Source organism: Mesocricetus auratus, unplaced genomic scaffold (assembly GCF_017639785.1).
Source record: "Mesocricetus auratus isolate SY011 unplaced genomic scaffold, BCM_Maur_2.0 Super-Scaffold_100013, whole genome shotgun sequence".
NCBI lineage: Eukaryota > Metazoa > Chordata > Mammalia > Rodentia > Cricetidae > Mesocricetus > Mesocricetus auratus.
The window spans coordinates 70,554,568-70,574,400 of NW_024429196.1; the positions used below are offsets into that span (position 1 = coordinate 70,554,568).

General features: G+C 44.8%; 1 protein-coding gene across 1 annotated transcript; it reads right to left on the reverse strand.

Moving 5' to 3' along the window:
• Positions 1-6,159: 6,159 nt before the first annotated feature.
• On the reverse strand, positions 6,160-11,252 carry LOC121143772 (spermatogenesis-associated protein 31-like). The gene is made up of 4 exons (XM_040756216.1): positions 11,018-11,252; positions 10,252-10,303; positions 9,665-9,725; positions 6,160-9,446 (listed from the first exon to the last, which is right to left on the reverse strand). The coding sequence occupies exons 1-4, from the start codon at positions 11,201-11,203 to the stop codon at positions 6,311-6,313; spliced, it is 3,435 nt and encodes a 1,144-aa protein (XP_040612150.1). The 5' UTR covers positions 11,204-11,252; the 3' UTR covers positions 6,160-6,310.
• Between the last annotated feature and the right edge of the window lie 8,581 nt (positions 11,253-19,833).

The window sequence follows — 19,833 nt, forward strand, 5'->3', positions numbered from 1 at the left end:
CACAAATAGCAGTCATGCATACGACACAGGGTTTCAGGCTCTACTGAATATCCCACTATTCTGCCGTCCATACACACTTGTTGGCCATGGCAAAGGGGTGTGCAGAATGGTTGAGAAGTAGCAGTGTATTTGGATGGCAGTAGAAACAAATATGTGAGTCCAGAAGAACCTGATATTTAGCACTTTATATAGGGCTGGGGACAGAGTCCAGAATTAGCTGATACCTAGCAGTATTGATGGGATGTCGGCTGGGGAAGGCTGTATAACTTTATGAGGTGCAGCAGCAGGGGCTGATTCAGAGCAGTCTGATAACTAGCAGTTTATGTGGCAGGGACTAGAGCAGTCAAACAGGGCCTGATATCTAGCAGTATATATGTGGTCATGAGGCAGAGCAGTATCCATTAGAATGCTTCGTATTGTGTGCTGGACCACAAGGCTGAAGAGATGTCCAGCAGGACCTAATAACCAACTTTGTAGCAGGTTGGTAGCTGTGGGTGATATCCAGGAGGGCTTGACACTTAGCAGTGTACATGGGGTAGTTTGGGTGCGATGTCCAAACACACCTAACACCTAGCATTGTGTGTGTGTGTGTGTGAGAGAGAGAGAGAGAGAGAGAGAGAGAGAGAGAGAGAGAGAGAGAGAGAGAGAGAGAGAGAGAGAGAGAGAGAGAGAGAGAGAGAGAGAGAGAGAGAGAGAGCATATGAGTGTGTGTTAATAGGAAGTTAGGAGTTTGTGTGTTTAAGAATGTAAGGAATTAACGCATTTTGATTTTGGGTGGCATGAGAATTTTGGTGTGATCACTCTCATGGAAATATGATGGAGTACTTGCTGGTTTCATGAGGTGTGAGGGAACCGAATGTGTGTGACTTGTTACATGTGCTTTAGGACAAAGGCTGAAAATGCAATGTATAAATTTGTTGAACGTAGTCAACAAATGAGATCATTAGGCACAATAAAATTGCATTAGGGTTGGCTAATGCTGGTGTGTTTCTGGGTGTGTATGGGGTATGCATGTTTGAGGGGTGAGGTTGTGTTGTTTTTCATTAAATTCAGTATCTGCCCCTTAAGCAACTGCCCTAATCAGCAGTTGCAACTCCACAGCTACCAGCTACAGCAGCACTGGTCATAGCCAGGTGGGAATTTTATTCCCCCAGGCACTGGCTCTATCACAGCCACCAAAAGGGGACTTTATCTAGATCTCCATCCCTCTACAGAACTCAGGATTCTGAGGTTGAGGTTAAATTCTGTTCACTCAGAGAGGCTGAATGGAGAGTAGAAATGTAAAGCTTGCAGGACCCGTGTCCCCACTGCCAGCTTCCCTCTTTGCGTTGGGTGGCAACTGCTGTGTATCCACAGGCCATCTGTGCCATTGTTTGAGAACCAGCATGTCTCCATGGAGCCTGAGGTCTCAGGAGCTAGACAGGACCTCTAAGCATTCATGTGGTATAAAAGGCTTGGTTTTCTGTTTGAGGAGCTTTATTTTCATGGGGGCAGGAGGCTGTTTAAAAGAAATGTTCTCATCTCTGTTGTCTCAGGACACCGTTAGCTCTGGGTAGCTCAGCTCATTGCATTTCCCCAGTCCACGTTTCCTTCTGTGTTCTGAAGCATTGTTGACCCGAGAAGAGTATTGCATCTCAGCACGCCTTCCAGGTGTCCACATATACCTTCTTCCTTTCGACCTCCTATCTTATGCCATTTTGAGTCTAGGATGGTTGTCTTCCAGGATAGGAACTAGGGACAGAGGCTGAAGAAGAATTATCCCTTGTAGGCACTTCTGACTCCCATGTTAAATGTCTCTCAAAGCATCACACAAGAGATTTTTTTTAAAAAAGTTATTTGAAAGTAGTATTTTATTTTTAAGGTTATGGTATAATGACATAACTTCATCTCTCCAAACCTTCCCATGCAATCCCCACTCCCTGCCTTGCTCTATTTAAAATTTATGGCTTTTTTCTTTGTTGTTGCCTATATAAATGTGTGTGTATACACACATATATGTCTGTATAATGTTACTTGTATATAAATCATGTGGTTTCTGAATCTACTTATATAGTGGACTACATTTAACAATTTGTGTCTATTGAACTATCCCCTTATCTCTGGGAATGAAGCTAGCTTGATCATGATGACTTTTTTGATGTGTTCTTGAATTTGACTTGTATTTTATTGGGAATTTTTGTGTTGATGTTCACTAGCCTATAATTTTCTATTCTTTCTTTATTTCTTTCTTCTTGTTGTTTTTTTATCAGGGAAATACTAATTTTGTAAAATAAGTTGGAGGATTTCTTCCCTTTTATTTTGTGGAATACTTTGAGGGTCTGGGGGATTTCTGAGTCAGCTTGGTCCTGGGATTTTTTTTAGTTGATTTTCAATTATGTGTTACACACATGTACACACACACACATACATACATATATATATGTATATATATATACACACACACAGAGAGAGAGAGAGAGAGAGAGAGAGAGAGAGAGAGAGAGAGAGGCAGACAGACAAAGATTAATGTAATAGACATTTAAAAGAAAGAAAAAAGAGGTCCAGCAAGATGGCTCTGCAGGTAAAACTGTTTTCTGATGAACTGAGTTCAATCTCCAGATCCCATAACAGACAGAAGGAAAGAACTGACTCCCTAAAGTGGCCCTCTGACCTCCATGTTTGTACACTCTTACCCACACACATCATACACTTCTATCTTACTGGGTGTTATGAATCTATTTAAATTATGAATCTCATTTTATTTAATTTTGGTAGGTTCTATATAGCTAGACATTTATCAATTTCTTTTAGATTTTCCTCTTTGGTGGAATATTTATTTTTAAATTATGTTCTTGTGATTCTTTGAGGTTTCCAAGTTTCTGTTCTAATGCCTTCCCTTTCATCTCTATGTTGCTAGAGTTTCTTGTCCCACTGAGTACCACCATCTTTCTCAGCCCCCAAACAAAAACATGGACATTATATTAGTTATAAAATTGTTGGCTGATGGCTAGGGCTTCTTATTGGATAGCTCTGTCTTCATTATTAACCCATTTGTTGTGGAGTTTCTTGTCCCACCAAGTTCCGCTGCCCTTCTCAGTCCCAAATAAACACACGGACACTATATTAATTATAAAACTGTTGGCCAATCACTTGGGCTTCTTATTGGCTAGCTCTGTCTTAATTATTAACCAATTTCTATAAATTATGTGTTTCCACATGGTTTTGGCCTACAGGAGAATGCTCGGACCTGTTACTCCTTTGTCGGCTACATGGCATCTCTCTGAGCCCCTCTCTGCCTATGTTTCCCAGAATTCTCCTCATCTCCTAGTCCTGCCTATTGCCACACCAAATCCAGTAGAGTCCATGTGACAAGTTCCACAGACTGAGGCGATAACTTCAAAAGAAGGAGACTGTTTCCAGGAGAACTTCTCAGCAGGAGAAAAATATTGAGCCATAGTTCTCATGGCAGTGTCTATTCTTCTATTCTTTTCTCACATTAATGAAATGTTCCCAAGCCTATGCTGACATTTTAAACAAAAGATATGAATGAGAACCTGTCCCCTGAGACGTGGTCACTGCCCATGACCTCTTCTCCAGGAAAACCAATGCTTTTTGAACCATTCACGTAAGTAAATAGTAATAGTATTGATAAAAACTTTCCCAACAATAAAATTTCATATGGCTGCACATGTGTGATCATGAGTGGTTTTAATGTTTGTTAAAGAAAGCTTTTTAGTAGGAAAAAGTCAAAAAAGCCAAATGTTTCAAAGACTCACAAAAACTAGATATTAAACAATAACAGATATCAAACAATAACTGACAATAAAAACTTATTAACCAGATCTTAGAAATAGGTGGTTAGCTGTGATTAGCCCTGAATGATTTTCTCATCTATTGTTGGATAAGTTGTGTGTTTGTGCCTAGTAACAATGATGGCATTTGGGCATTGCTTCACTGAACACAACCCTTGATGATTTTTGTTTTCATTATAAAAAGCCTTGCTTGAGAACTGCAAAACACACTCAGATTCAAGCTGCCTCTATGTTTGTTTCTGTCTGTCTCCACCAAATCCTTACTCAGCTAGTCTTGGAGAACCTTCATCCCAGGGACCCTCATGCCCAGCTGGGGTGGTCCGTGGCAGCCTATCCTTCTGCCTCTATTGGCCAAACAGTGTTTTATTGTCAACCAATAAGAGAAACATATATACAGAAGGACATCCCCTATCATCTCTATGTTTGTTAATTTGGATGTTTTTCCTTTATTCTTTCAGTTGGTTTGGGTAAAGACTTGTTCATATTAATCCTTTCAAAGCACTAAGTTTTTGGTTTGTTGATATTTTGTGGCTTTTAACTTTCTATTTAATTGTATCCCCAATTTTTTTCAAGACAGGGTTTCTCTGTATTGTTTTGGAGGTTGGTCTGGGGCTCGCTCTGTAGACCAGGCTGGCCTTGAACTCACAGAGATCTCTCTGCCTCTGCCTTCCGAGTGCTGGGATTAAAGGCGTGCGCCACCAGCGCCTGGCTGTCTCCCCAATTTTAATGATCTCTTCCCTTCTAATTTTTTGGCTGTTGCTTATTCTTGTTTTTCTAGGGCCTTCAGGTACATCATTGAATTATCTGAGATTTTTCAGACTCTGATGTAGGCACATAGTGCTATAAAGATTCCTCTTATGACTGCCTGTCATTCATTGTGCTTCCACAGATTTGGATGTCATATTTTCATTCAATTCTCAGAATTAAAAAAGATTGATTTGTTCTCATACAATTTTATCTTAATAGTGTGTTGTTTAGTATCTATGAATTTGTGTGCTTTCTGTATTTTCTTTAATGCATGGAGGTCTGATAGAATGCAGGATGTTATTTCAGTTACCTATATGGTTTGAGACTTGCTGTGTGTCTGAATATTTGGTCTGTTTTGGAGAAAGTCCCATGGGCTGCTGAGAAGAATATGTATTCTTTAATGCCTGGTGGAATGTTCTGTTAGGTCCAGTTGATTTATGATGCCATTTAACTTTCATTCTTTTTAGTGATTGTGAATTTGGATATTATTCACAAGGAAATATAACACCAATAATTAATCTAAAATTTTCCTTAGAAATTCTCTGTAGTATCGGTGCAATATCACAGGGAACACATATTCAGATGTCAGCCCAGTAGTAAAGAGGATTAGCATAGGAAGGGATTGTCTCCAGCAGAAAAACAGGCCATTTAAACATTTGACTAGATGTCACTTAAAACTGCACAAAATCAGGATATATTCTTTCATTAGAGGTGAACAGCATTGTTTAATTTTGTGAAAGATGGAAAGATAATCTAATCATATTACCTAGGATGAACATTCTGGAGCTTTAGCCCAAGTAGAGAACCCTATTTGGGGGCCATGATGATTGAGGGTCTCAGGGTTCTGGATCTGGCTCAGGTGATGGCGTAGGTGGGATTCATACAGGTTTCCAGGGAAGGGATTGAGTGAACTCAGTGAGATGTTTGTGGCCTCTCTGCAGGCACTTCCTGTGTTACTGGGTAAGCCCATATGACACCTGGTGTCACACACTGCAAGTTCTAATCTGTCCCCTGCTCTAGTCAGAGAAGAAGGTAGACTGTGGACAGTGTTGCTGCCCTGTCACCCAGGCTGAGGTAAGAGGCTCTCGGAGCTCAGCCTCTCCTCAGCCTGCATCAAGGTGAGTAGGGGCTCCTGGGGTAGGTGTTCTCTACGCCTGTCCTGGAAATACAGGTCGAGATTGTTCCACCTCTGAACTGGGGGCTGAAACTGTGACATGTGAAAGTTCTTGGCTCCCTGGTGTCTTTGTAGAACACCTGCACAGTGACACAAACGTCAAGTGGAGCAAAGTAAGGAAAAGACAACACCCACAGACCTGGACGGGTACTCAAGGGCTGGGTCATCCTGGAAACCCCGAGACTTCTGTTGTCTCTGCAGTGATGGAATGATAACTGCAGAGTGATAACACCAGGTGAGGATGACACCTCATGGTGACCATGCCTTCCCCACCTGCCCTCCCTCCCACAGACTCACTGAGGCAGAAGGAATGCTGACTGTCCCCATCCATCACTGCAAGACAGACAGCACCACCCTGAAAGGCGGTAGCATGAACTAGGAAGTGGCTCCTATCTGGGAAGGAGCCATTAGCAGCAGAGGATGAGCTTCAGGAGGAAGAAGGTTTTCTTTGCAGGAAAACAAAACAACCTTTATTACCGTGAAGGCACGGGCAAACAAGGGCTGGGTGATGAGATGGCTTTTGGAAGATTTACTAGTGGGCAAAGGCAAAGGTGTCCCGAGGCACCTGCTCCTTGGCTTGTGCTGGTAAGGTCGATCTTTAGTCACAGGCGCCCAGGGCAGTAATCCCCGACTGCTGCTTGTCATCAGTTACCCTGTACCTGACCGGATGCTTGTGCTCCTTGAGGCTGTTGAGGTGGCCGTAGTGCGTTCCTTTCTTTGTACTTTGATGCAGGTCACAGGCTTTCTGTTCAATGCCTGCCTGTTGTTTGTTTCCTGTTTCTCTGTGTAAGAATGGGTGCTTGTGCTCCTTGGGGCTGCTGTGTGGACAGTAGCCCATCCCACTCTTCACTTTAATTTGATCTGGGTCACAGGCTGTTCTGGTAGCTGAGCCCGACTGCTGCTTGTCTCCAGTTCTCCTGTACAGGAATGGGTGGCTGCTCCGCTTGCGGGTGGGGACTTGGTCGAAGCCCATTCCTCTCTTCACTCTGTTCCGATGTTGATCACAGGCTGTCTGGACATCGACACTCAACTGCTGTTCGTCTCCAATTCCCCTGCCTGTGGACGGGTGGTTGTGCCCTTTGGGACTGTAGTGGGGATCAGAGCTTATTCTCCTTTCTGGTCGGTTCTTCTTTGCGTCGTAGAGACCCTCGGAAGAGTGGTGAGAGCCACCTATCTGGGATGCCAGTGGCTCCACTTTGCACCAGTGGGCCTTTGGTGGGTCCTCTACATTCAGGCCCAGCCTGTGTGCCAGGATCTGTGCCACAGCATCCGTGAGAGATTGTGCTTCGGTCGCCATGTTGTAGATGAGCTTCTCTTTAGTGACTGCCTCCTGAGTCTGTAGAGTAGAGGGTGGGGGGCTTCCATTCTTGAGAGAATCCCCCTGCTCCTTGTCTTTGGTGCTGGAGTTGAGATACTGTAGGATATTCCTTACTATTTTATTCAGAAAGATTTCTACAGAAGCCTGTTCATTTGCAGGTACATCAAGGGAGGGCTGACTCTCAGTGACGACTATATCCTTGAGTTGGGTGGAGCTGTTGAGACCCCAGGCTTGGGAAAGCTCCATTCTCCCAAGCTTTTCTCCCTGACTTTTGGTTCTGGACCTCATAAAATCCTTCCTCTCTTCACTAGGAGGAAATATTGCTGGAATCTTATCCTTGGGGACCGTGAGCTCCTGGCTCTCCTGGCTATGACCTCTCCTCATGTACACATCACCTAGGCCCTGGGAAGTCCTGGGATGTTTGGATCTACCCTGGAAGTGGGACAGAGAGTTCTGTAAAGGCAGGCTGACTGTGGTGGGACACACAGCACTTTGACGGTCTGTGGTGGGACACACAGCACTTTGACGGTCTGGAAGGAGCCCAGCATGACATGACTGTTGCTGTTTGTTTGATTTGAAGTCAACGTCACTAAGCATCTGTGATTTTAGAGCTGGGCCTCTTGAGTGCTGTGGATATGCTTGGAATTGTCCTGGATTTCTGTTGGCCTTTACAGATTCTATGTCTCTGAGATTGATATTGATGTTTTGGCCATTGGGAATCTTGCTGTACCCAGGGGTCACTTTCCATGGAGAAGGTGTCTCTTTTTTAACCGCCACTATTCTGTTCCTCTGTTCTGAAGATGGAGTCCTTACTTCAGGGTCAACCATTGTCCCACTCCAACAGGGATGTCTTGAGGCCACATTCTCAAACCTCTTCCCTGGTTCAGACCTGCTAATTCTTGGGCTGGTCCTTGGTTGCAGGCTGCCTCTTCCAGTCCCTCGGATGGTCTTGTTATGCTGGGTTCTTGCCTGGAGGCAATAAGCATTGGCACGAGTGTTCAGGTAGCCCTGCCATGCATCTGGATGGGCCTTGGAGGGCCCATGGCTGGCAGCTGGTGGAGTGACTCTTTGCATCTCCTGAACCTCTGAAGGTGAGTGTGCAAACACAGGAGTCTGCAGCTTGGAAGTTGATAAAGTGTGTACTCTTGTTCCTCCTGGATCTTGGTGATGCAAGTTTTCCAGGATCACGGCAGCCTTGGGACAGTACTCTGACTGAGAAACACAGGTGGGTGAGGAAGGATACAAGATCTGGGTAAGGGATGAGGCTGGAACCCCTGGTGCGGTAAGATCTCTTGACTCGATAGTGTGTAGATATGGTCTCCTTCTGTGTTTCACAGGAAGCTGTGTGATGTTTGATTCCAGCTTCCTTTGGATTTTAGGGTCAAGGAAGGAAAGGTCATGGGTGGTGTTCACATAGGACCGCTGATCTGTCCTCAGTGCAGGGTTTCTGGGTTCCAGGCCCTTCCCAGGGCTGCTGCTTGAAGTGCAAGTCAAGTTTTTGGCTCTAAAACTGGGGCCCTCCTTGGTGGGGGTGTGTATGTTATGTTTTTCTGGGCCCTTCTTTAAGGGCATCCTGGAGGAATCAAAGATGGAGGGCTGGGCACACTGGGAGAGGTCAGGCTTGTCCTTGGGCTGGAAAGGACCGTTTGCTGGGGAATGTCCCTGCATCTGGGTCAGCTCCTGGGCTGGGAGGAGCCTGGATGGGGAACCTGGTTGTTCTCTCACCTTAGTCCCCCTGCATTTGCTTTGTGACTCCTCATGGTGCTGGAGGACCTGACGACGCTCAGAAAGGACGGAGGCTGAGCTGATAGCTTCAGTGAGCAGGGTGTCCCCGGGGAAGTTGTGAGAGGGCTGGCTAATGTCTTCTTGACGTGTTTGGACATTAGAACCTATGGTGTCTTTCCTCTCCAGATCCTGCTGCCAGGGCTGGTTTTTAGTCCGGAGAGACACCTGCATCCTTGTCTCACTGGTAGACCCTGCTTTTACATGGGCTCTACCTTTGGACAAAGAAAGTGCTTGGCTTGGTGTAGATCTTGGGAGGTTGTCCAGTGTCTGAGGCTCTGTCACATCTGCCAAGCTTGGTGTCACAAGTTGGTGGGGCAATGGCTGGGCCTGAGACATCTGTGAAGGTCCTTGAGCCATGGGTAGAGCTGGGAAAGGGCCATATGTATTAGAGAAGGATGAAGTTTTAGGTCCTTCAAATGAAGGCCTCTTGGAGACCCAGGCAGAAGCCACCACTGACTCAGAGAGCATGGAGGAGGACATGCCCCCGAAAATCCGGCTAAATTTCTGCTGCATAAGATCCTCCAAGAACTTGAGAGAAGACAGCAGCTGAGAGAGGGGAAGCTGATCTGGTTTCTCATTAGGGTTCCAAAAGGCATGTGGTGTAGAGTCCAGTAAAGTATGCTTGCTGGGGCTGCAGAAGACAGGAGGCAAAACCATCAGCCCCAAGCAGAGGATCAAGAGGCCCATCAATCTGTGTAAATATGGTACGTGTCCCATGGTCCCTCCACGGCCTCCACCTCCATATTCTGTACCCCAATCCCACCCTGTGCAGAATCTCCAGCACAAAGATCCCCTGAGCCTGACCTCACACCCTGGTATGAATAATTCTACAAGACAGAGATTTCTTACATTTTCACAGGTTGTGATGCATTCTGGGTATCTTCCGCATTCTCTCTGCCATCTCTACAGCCTGGAAACAGTTATGCATGGTGAGCACGAGGACCGAGATCTCACAGGAGAGTGAGGCACCTGTCTTAAAGTCCACCCGTCCTAGAGCTCTAATACCCAAACACCAGAGCTCAAGCATACGGAACCCTGAAGATGAGCACGTGGCGTGGAGGCACCATATCTCTTCATTTACGCTTTCCTTGCTCCTCTCTCAACCCCTGTCATCCTCATCCAACACTGTGAGGACACAGGATCAGTCTTCTGAGAGAGGAGTGGGCCTGAGGGAATTGCAGCTGCCTGTTCAGGTGGACCCCCATGCATGGTCACATGCCTTGAGCCACACCCCATGGGCAGCCCCTACCCCAGGCCAAGCACAGCTTCAGTCTGTCCCAGAACCCGGGATTTCCCTGATTCTCATTTCCCCCAGCAGCCTCCTCTTCCTTGTTGGTGCTCTGCATCCTGTATCCCCACAGGTGTGGCTGTCATGGCTCCCATCACTGAGGGGTGGGGCAGATGGATCTGCTCTCCAGAGGAAAGCAGAGGCCTACCTTTTGCAGAAGCAATTTTCTTCCTGGTCCTGCTCCGTCCCCTCCTCGTCACCTGAGATTGAGGAAGGACAAACGTGAGCGGGGCCCCTTCTTCCTCTCTCTAGTGGACAAGCTGCCTGCCCTCTGTGCTCGAGGTTAACACGGAATCCACATTTCCCAGACTTTCCCTCTTCCATCCTTGACTCAGTTGTTCTATGCATAGATGCATTTCCTCTTGGAAAACACAAGCAGGGCTGTCTATGCCACACTCACACGGATGTCCTCAGTCAGTGTTCCTCAGACGGGATCCCACCCAAGGCTGAGCTCTGCTGCTGCCGCCTCTGGCTGTCAGGTAAGATCTGCTTCCTCAGACCGGAGGTGACTCGAGTCCTGATCTGAGGCCTTTGGTTTCATCAACCCCCCCACACACACACACACCAGCTCAGCAGAAACAAAAGCGTGTGGCCGAGCAGAGGACAGATGACTTCTTTCTCAGAGCCTGTCCTGTCCCAGAGGTCCCCACCATCTCAGGAATGCTGTTGTCCACAGAACCACCATCTTCCTTAGTGGCGCTCTGCCACACCACACAGGGGGTCTGAGAGCTTCATGCACACACCTCAAGGCCACTCTCCTGTCTGCCCTGCTTTCCAGCCCCTGCTGATGAGATGCTGTTCTTTCTGGAGGTTTCCTCTCACCTGTCTCTCTGCTTGCCTAGCAAATGGGAAGTAACAGCAGGGAACAGCAGACTGAACACACCCCATTGTGTTCCAGCCAAGGCTTTCCTCACCTTCGGGGTGTCCTCTCCACTCCCAGGTGGTGGTGATGTGGGGTATGTCTTCAGGAAGGGGATTAGTAGGAGGAAGAGCCACACTCCACAGATGACACTGAAGATCATGTCCATGGATATGAAATTGGAGCTGGGGCTCATCCATGACTCACTATCGCCTGTCAGCTGGAAGAGAGCAGTCTCCATCTTCTGATTTGCCCACACCTCTCAAGCCACTGAGCCCTGGGAGCACAGCCTGAGGCTGTCAGGAGGGCTGAGGCCCACATCACACAGCTGAGGCCTCCTCATCACAAAGGGCTCCTGGCAGGAGGGAGGCAGCCACAGCCCCTCCTCAGCCTCCAGCCCTGGAGAGGCTGCTGCCTCCTGGGTTTCCCTGCTCCCTCCTTCCAAGTCCTCCTGCTGAAGCAGCCAGGGACACAGCTTCCTCCATGCCTTGTCCTTCCCCTGAGCCCCAGAATTTCTCTGTCTCCTAGAAGGTGTCTGCTTCAGCTCATCAGGTTCTTAGTTTCTGACAGACTGGGCTTCTCTGTGGAACTCGAGTGTGACTCAGGGATTGTTGCTCTCAGTGTGTCTTCTCTCTGCAGATCCCAGTCTGTTCATTATGAGGTCATGCCTTGCCTTAACTCAGAAAGTAAAATACCATTTGTTTCACACTTATTTAGGTGTGTCAATTTTCAATAAAATCTAAAGTAATAATTAACTTCTAGAGTGCTAAGGAAAAATGAAATTCAAAACTTTGTCATAAGAATGCAAGTGGTTAATAATGAATTAAGCCTTCTATGATAATTTGAGTGCTTAGTAGCTTTTGTTCCTTTTTTTTGTTTGTTTGTTTTCAAGACAGGGTTTCTCTGTGTAGCCCTGGCTGTCCTGGAACTTGCCCTGTAGACCAGATTGGCCTTAAACTCAGAGATTTACCTGCTTTTGTGTTCCCCGTGCCGGGATAAAAGGTGTGCACCAGCACTGTCAGACTTGCTTCTTGCTTTACATGTTAACATTTTAAAGCAGTAAACTAACAGAATTCATTTGGCTATATATTCTTGTACCTAATTGTCTTGCTTCTTTGAGCAGTGCCACAGTCAGTGTAGATGTGTGGTATCTCCTTGACGGGATGTAGACAGCATCCTTTGAGCATGCTCAGGAATGGTAGTCCTGGGTTTTTCATGCTCAGGAATGGTAGTCCTGGGTTTTTCATGCTCAGGAATGGTAGTCCTGGGTTTTTAGGATCCTCTATACCGATTCCCACAATGTTGCTCCAGTTTACACGCCCAATAGCAGTTGCTGAGGGGCCCTCCCCAAATCCCTTCCCAGAACTTCTCATTTGTTGTCTGATCTCAGCCACTGTGGTTTAGGTGAGATAGAAGCTCAAAGTGGCTTAACTTGAACTTGCCTAAAATTAAGGATGTTGGAAACTTTGTAAAATATTTATTGACCTCTGTGTCTTTCTTCTTGAAAACTGTTTAGTTCACCAGTCCATTTATTGATTTTTTTTTGTTGATGTTTAGTAATTATAACTCTTTGCACATCCTACATGTTAAGGCCCCGCACTGGTGATGAGCTGTCATTCCCCAGGCTCCTCATGCTATCTTTTGCTGCACAGAAGCTTTTTAATTTCATGTAATCTCATTTGTCATTTTATGGGGCTCTTTCCTGTGCTGTTGGAGTTCTTGTCAGAGAGTTCTTACAATGATATTGAAAAAAGTAAATAAAAGGAAAGGAAAGAACATGACTACTCCTAGGTATGGTGTAGTAGAAAGTTTATTATAGATATATAGGGGAGCTATTGCAGTCTAGGGAGAGCCAGTTCCTAGACCGCCCACAGTTTCAATGCACTAAGACTTTTCTGTCCGAGGGTTTGGAGGGAAAAGACACTGACACACTCTATTGATGGATACCCATCTTTATTCTCTAATGTTCTCTTCCTTTGTTTTTCACAGCTATATATGCCCAACAAAATCTTTCAAGTAATACAGAAGCTACATTTGAAGGTCATGTTTCATTTTTTTTCCTTTTTTATTTAAATTAGAAACAAGCTTGTTTTACATGTCAATCCCAATTCCCTCTCCATCCCCTCCTCCCCTGGCCCCCACCAATGCCCTATTCCATCCCCTTTCTGCTCCCCAAAGAGGGTGAGGCCTTCCATGGAGATCGTCAAAGTCTCTCATATATCATTTGGAGCAGGGCCTAGGCCCTCCCCCATGTGTCTAGGCTAAGAGAGTATTCCTCTATGTGGAATGGGCTCCCAAAGTCCATTCACACACTAGGGATAAATACTGATCCACTGCCAGAGGCCCCATAGATTGCCCAGGCCTCCTAACTGAGACCCACATTTAGGGGATCTGCATCAGTCCTATGCTAGTTTCTCAGCTATCAGTCTGGGGTCCATGAGCTCCCCCTTGTTCAGGTCAGCTGTTTCTGTGTGTTTCTCCAGCATGGTCTTGACCCCTTTGCTCATTACTCCTCCTCCTCTGCAACTGGATTCCAGGAGTTCAGCTCATTGTTTAGCTGTGGGTGTCTGCTTCTGCTTCCACCAGCTACTGGATGAATGCTCTAGGAAGGTAGTCATCAATCTCATTTTCAGGGAAGGGCATTTAAGGTAGCCTCTCCACTATTGCTTAGATTCTTAGTTTGGGTCATCCTTGTAGATCTCTGGACATTTCCCTAGTGCCTATAATGGCTCCCTCTATTATGGTATCTCTTTTCTTGCTCTCCTCTATTCTTCCCCTGACTCAATCTTCCTTATCCCTTCTGTCCTCCTCCCCCACCTCTTCTTCTCCCCTTCTCTTTCTCCTATCTCCCTCTCTCCTCCTCCCATGCTCTCAATTTGCTCAGGAGATCTTGTCCTTTTCGCCTTCTCTGGGGGACCATATACATCTGTCTTAGGGTCCTTCTTGTTTCCTAGCTTCTCTGGCGGTGTGGATTGTAGGCTGGTACTCCTTTGCTCTATGTCTAAAATTCATATATGAATGAGTACATACCATGTTTGTCTTTTTGTGACTGGGTTACCTCACTCAGGAAGGTTTCTTGTAGTTCCATCCATTTACCTGCGAATTTCAAGATTTCATTGCTTTTTACTGCTTAGTAGTACTCCATTGTGTAAATGTACCTCATTTTTCTTATCCATTTTTCAGTTGAGGGGCATCTAGGTTGCTTCCAGGTTCTGGTTATTACAAATAATGCTGCTATAAACATAATGGAACAGACGTCCTTGTTGTATGAATGTGCATCCTTTGGGTATATGCCTAAGAGTGGAATTGCTGGATCTTGTGGTAGACTGATTCCCATCTTCTCGAGACACTGCCATACTGATTTCCAAAGTCATAGTACAAGTTTGGACTCCTACCAGCATAAACTGTCATTGGTGTTATTGATTTTAGCCGATCTGACAGGAGCAAGATAGTATCTCAGAGTTGTTTTTATTTGCATTTCCTTGTTGGCTAAGGATGTTGAGCACTTTCTTTTTTTTAATTTATTATTATTTTTTTTATTTTCCATTTTAAATTTAGATAAGAAACAAGGTTGCTTCACAAGTCAGTTCGAGGTCCCTCTCCCTTTCCCTCCCCTCCTCCCGTGTCCTCCCCCATCCCCCCCCCCGTTATCCCCTCATTCCTCCAGGGAGGGTGAGGCCCTCCATGGGGGTGTCCATAGTCTGTCATTTCATATAGGGCAGGGCCTAGACCCTTCCCCAAGAGTTCAGGGTGAGAGTGCACCTCACATTGTTCTATGGGAGTCCAGAGTCCGTGTGTATACTTGGGATGGGTACTGATCTGCTGTCCAAGGCTCAATAGATTACCTAGGCCTCCTCACTGACACCCAGATTCAGGGTGTCTTGATCAGTCCCATGCTGGATTCCCAGGCTGATGCCTGGGATTCAAGAGTTAACCTTTGTCTGGTCAGCTGTTTCTGGGGTTAAACCAGCCCAGTCTTAATCCCTTTGATCATCAGTCCTCCCTCTCTGATACTGGCTTTCTTGAGTTCAGCTCAGTACTTAACCAGCCACTAAATGAAGTTTCTGTTTCCCAGACTCTCTGGCCATAGGATTGTAGGCTGGCACTCCCCAGATCTATGTCTAAAATCCATATATGAGAGAGTACATGCCATGTTTCTCTTTTTGTGGCTGGGTTACCTCACTCAGGATGGTTTCTTCTAGTGTCATCCATTTGCCTGCGAATCTCATGATTCCATTATTTTTTTCTGCTGAATAGTACTCCATTGTGTAGATGTACCACATTTTCTCTATCCACTCTTCGGGTGAGGGACATCTAGGTTCCTTCCAAGTTCTGGCTATTACAAATAAAGCTGCTATGAACATAGTGGAACAGACATCTTTGTTATATGAATGGGCATCTTTTGGATATATGCCTAAGAGTGGAGTTGCTGGGTCTTGTGGTAGGTTTATTCCCATTTTTCTGAGGAATCTCCATACTGATTTCCAAAGTGGCTGAACCAGTTGGCACTCCCACCAGCAATGGAGGAGTGTCCCCCTTTCACCACATCCTCTCCAGCATAAATTGTCATTGGTGTTTTTGATTTTAGCCATTCTGACAGGAGTGAGATGGTATCTCAGAGTTGCTTTGATTTGCATTTCCCGGATGGCTAAGGATGTTGAGCACTTTCTCAAGTGCCTCTCAGCCATTTTAGACTCCTCTATTGAAAACTCTCTATTTAGTTCTGCAGCCCACTTTTTAATTGGGTCCTTTGCTGTTTTGGAGACTTGCTTCTTGAGTTCTTTGTAAATTTTGGAGATCAACCCTCTGTCAGATGTGGGATTAGTGAATATTTTTTCCCATTCTGTGGGCTGCCTTTTTGTCTTGCTGACTGTGTCCTTTGCCTTACAGAAGCTTCTCAGTTTCAGTAGGTCCCATTTATTAATTGTCGATCTCACTGTCTGTGCTACTGGTGTTATGTTCAGGAAGCTGTCTCCTGTACCAATTCGTTCAAGGGTACCACCCACTTTCTCTTCTAAGAGGTTCAGTGTGGCTGGATTTATGTTGAGGTCTTTGATCCATTTGGACTTAAGTTTTGTGCATGGCGATAAACATGGATCGATCCGCATTCTTCTACATGCCAGTCTCCAATTATGCCAGCACCATTTGTTGAAGATGCTTTCTTTATTCCATTGTATATTTTTAGCTTCTTTGTCAAAGATCAGATGTTCGTACGTGTGTGGGTTAATACCCGGATTTTCAATTCGATTCCATTGGTCTGCCTGTCTATTTTTGTGTTGAGCACTTTCTTAAGTGTCTTTCAGCCATTTTAAATTCCTCTATTGAGAATTCTTTATTTAGTTCTGTACCCTGCTTTTTCTGTGTTTTCTACCATCTGTGACTTTGCTCTTTGAGATGACTATAAAAGCCACTTATTCTTTTAAAAATTTGAATTAGAAACAATCTCATTTTATATATCAATCCCAGTTCCCTCTCATCTTCCCATGCCCCCCACCGGACCCCATCCCATCCTTCTGCTCCATAGAAAGGGTAAGGCCTTCTATAGGGGATCATCAAAGACCGTCACATCATTTGGGGGATCGTCAAAGTCTGTCACATCATTTGTGGGCAGGGCCTAGGCCCTTCCCCATGTGTCTAGGCTGAGAGTGAATTCCTCTATGGGGGATGGGCTCCCAATGTGCATTCGTACACTAGTGTACCCCACTTTTTAATTGGATTATTTGGTGTTTTGGTGACTAGCTTCTTGAGTTCTTTGTATATTTTGGAAATCAGCCCTCTGTCAGATTTGTGGTTGGTGAATATCTTTTCCCATTGTGTGGGCTGACATTTTGTCTTGTTAACTGTGTCCTTTGCCTTACAGAAGCTTCTTAGTTTGAGGAAGTCCCATGTATTAATTGTCGATCTCAGTGTCTGTGCTACTGATGTTATGTTCAGGAAGCGAAATTGCTCGTGTGAGATTATTTTTTCCTGTGTTCCTGTGGGTATAGTTAGCTTCCTTGGGTTGAAGTTTTCCTTCTAGTACTTTCTGTAGGGTTGGATTTGTGGGTAGATATTGTTTAAATTTGACTTTGTCATGTCATATCTTGTTTTCTCAATCTATGGTAGTTGAAAATTTTGCTGGGTATAATAGTCTGGCATCTGTTGTTGGGGACTGCTAGAACCTTGAACAAAATGGAGTTTGTCAACCATTTCTTGGCCTTCTGCCTACGTGACTGCGAGCACACATGCCCTTGAGACAAAAGAAAAGGCTAACCATAAAAGTTAAATTTACACAGGGCAGCCCACCCGCCTAGCCAGGGGGAAGTAACCCTTACAGAGCAATTGTCTTTGTTAACAAAAGGTTAAAGTGTTCCTTTGAATACTTCCTACCCCTCCCTAATTCCTGCACCTGACTTACGCTGACAAGCATTTGTGGAATGCGACTGATGACTGATAAAAAATTATAGCTTTGTCTTTACCATATTGGTGTATATTTGAGTTGAGACTTGATTGACATGCTTGTACCACCCCCTGAGATTCTTTCTCTATAAGTACCAGCTCGCCCCAAAAATAAACGCTCTTGATCAGCAAAAGTTGTCTTGAGCCTGCTTCCCTTAACCTCTTGAAGTTTACTTTTAAGATCGGATCTGCTCGTGAAGGCCCACCAAATTAGTAGCGACCCTCATCACCTCATCCCCGTGGGTCGGGGGTCCCCTCCGGGGTTCGCAATCTGTGTTCTCTTAGAGTCTACAGGACATATGTCCAGGTCCTTCTGGATTTTAGAGTCTCCAGTGAGAGGTTGGGTGTAATTTTAATTACATATTAGTTGACTTTTCCCCTTGCGGGTTTTAATATTCTTTCTTTGTTCTGTATGGTTAGTGCTGATTATCATGTGGTGTGGAGACTTTCTTTTCTGATCCAATATGTTTGGTGTTCTGTAAGCTTCTTGTATCTTTATAGACATGCCCTTCTTTAGGTTGGGAAATTTTTCTTCTATGATTTTGTTAAATATATTTTCTGGGTTATAAGATTGTTCTCCTCCTATTATTCCTGGATGTTTTGTGTTAAGAGATTTTAGATTTGACATTTTTGACTGATGAATCTATTTCTTCTATAGTATTTTCTATGCCCGAGATTCTGTCTTCCATCTCTTGTATTCTGTTGGTGAAGCTTGTGTCTGTAATTTCTGTTCATTTTCTCAGATTTTCCATTTCCAGAATTCCCTCAGTTTGTGTTTTATTGCTTCTATTTCAATTTTCAGGTTTTGAATAGATTTCTTCATCTGTTGTCATAAAGTTGTTTTTTTTTTGTTCTTCATCTGCATTGGAATATTCAGGTCTTGCTGTTGTGGGGTAGCTAGGCTCTGGTGGCGTCATGTTGCCCATTCTTATACTGGCATTTGAGCATCTGTGTTTGGGATGATTATAGATCTAGGTCCTGATTTCTGAGTTTGTCTTTGTTGGATGGCTGTTTTGTTTCTTACTTTCTGTTTCCTCTTGGGTCTTCTAAACTTTGTGGTCTGGCTTTCTTGTGTGACCTCTTCTTTACTAGGGAGTCTCTGTCCAAGTTGGGAGATGGCCTTCTGGTGGTTAGGTTGGCCTTTGGTGCAGCAAGGGTTCTCTGTTCTTCTAACTTGCATGGCCTGAACCTGTTCTGCCTGGTGTGACCTGCACCTGAGTAGTGGAAGTCCACAGAGTCCAGCATGGGATGGACAATGAGGTGAGCAGTGGAGTGGATCTTTGGGAATGGAATCTAGGGAGTGGGGCAGTTCAGCTGGTAAGTGGGCCACTCACCTTTTCTTCTGACTGGTAAATCAATACTCTTTATTTTATTTTCTTGTCTTAGTACATTAGATACGATTTCTATATGATGTTGAAAATGTAAGAGAAGACTTCCTTGCTTATGGTCTTCACAGGGGCATTTTGAGGCTTTCACCAGTTGTGATGATGTTGGCTGTCAGTTTCTTGTAGACACTCTATCAAGTGAGGAAGTTTAGCTCCATATCTAACATGCCACCAATGTTCATTGCCAGCATATATGACTTTTCAGACACATTTTCCTACATTTGTTGTTATGATCATGTGGTTTTTCCTCTTTAGTCTATTGATATAATAGATCATGCTAATGATTTTTATGTGACAAACCAGGCTTTTGTACCAGAGATAAATCCCACTGGCTTGTGCCATATAATTTTCTTTTGGTATAGAATGCTATCTGCTAATATTTGTTGAGTGTTTTGCATGTGGTTTCATGGGAAATATTTAAAGTCTGTATTTTTTTAAATTTTTGCCAGGCAGTCCCTCTGCCTCCAGGAACAAGAATCTGGTAGGTGGAATCTAAGGAAATTAGATATTTGGAGTCAGGTGTGGAAATATCTCTTGCCTGACAGAGCCCCTGTGCTAGAGAAACAGAGGCAAGGCTGCCAGATAAAATATAGAACCTCCATTAAATGTGAATTTTAGTTAAACAATGTATTTGTTCCCTTAGTGTTGGGATTGTTGGTGTTGTAACTCCAGGATTTGGACAAGTTAGCCACATTTGACTCCACTCCCAACCCTCAAATATAGAATGTGTCTCATGCAATATTTGGGAAAGGCCATGAAATTATTTTAATCTGAATTTCATATTTGCTGTGCGTTCTGCATTTTCATGCACTCCCCTCACATCATTCCCCAGAGGGGTCCACTTTCTAAAACACTGATCCTAGATCCCTCTCTGAGTCCCAGGCGCAGTGGATCTGGGTTGAAGCTGAATACAGGAAGAATGTGTGGGATTCCCACAGCTGAGGGTGTCTTTGAGCACATTTAGGGGCCAATTTGTTGCAGAAGACAAGATTCTGGGACATGGTCTAGCCTTCACACTGACCTGAGTGCAGAGAAGGGAAGCATGAAG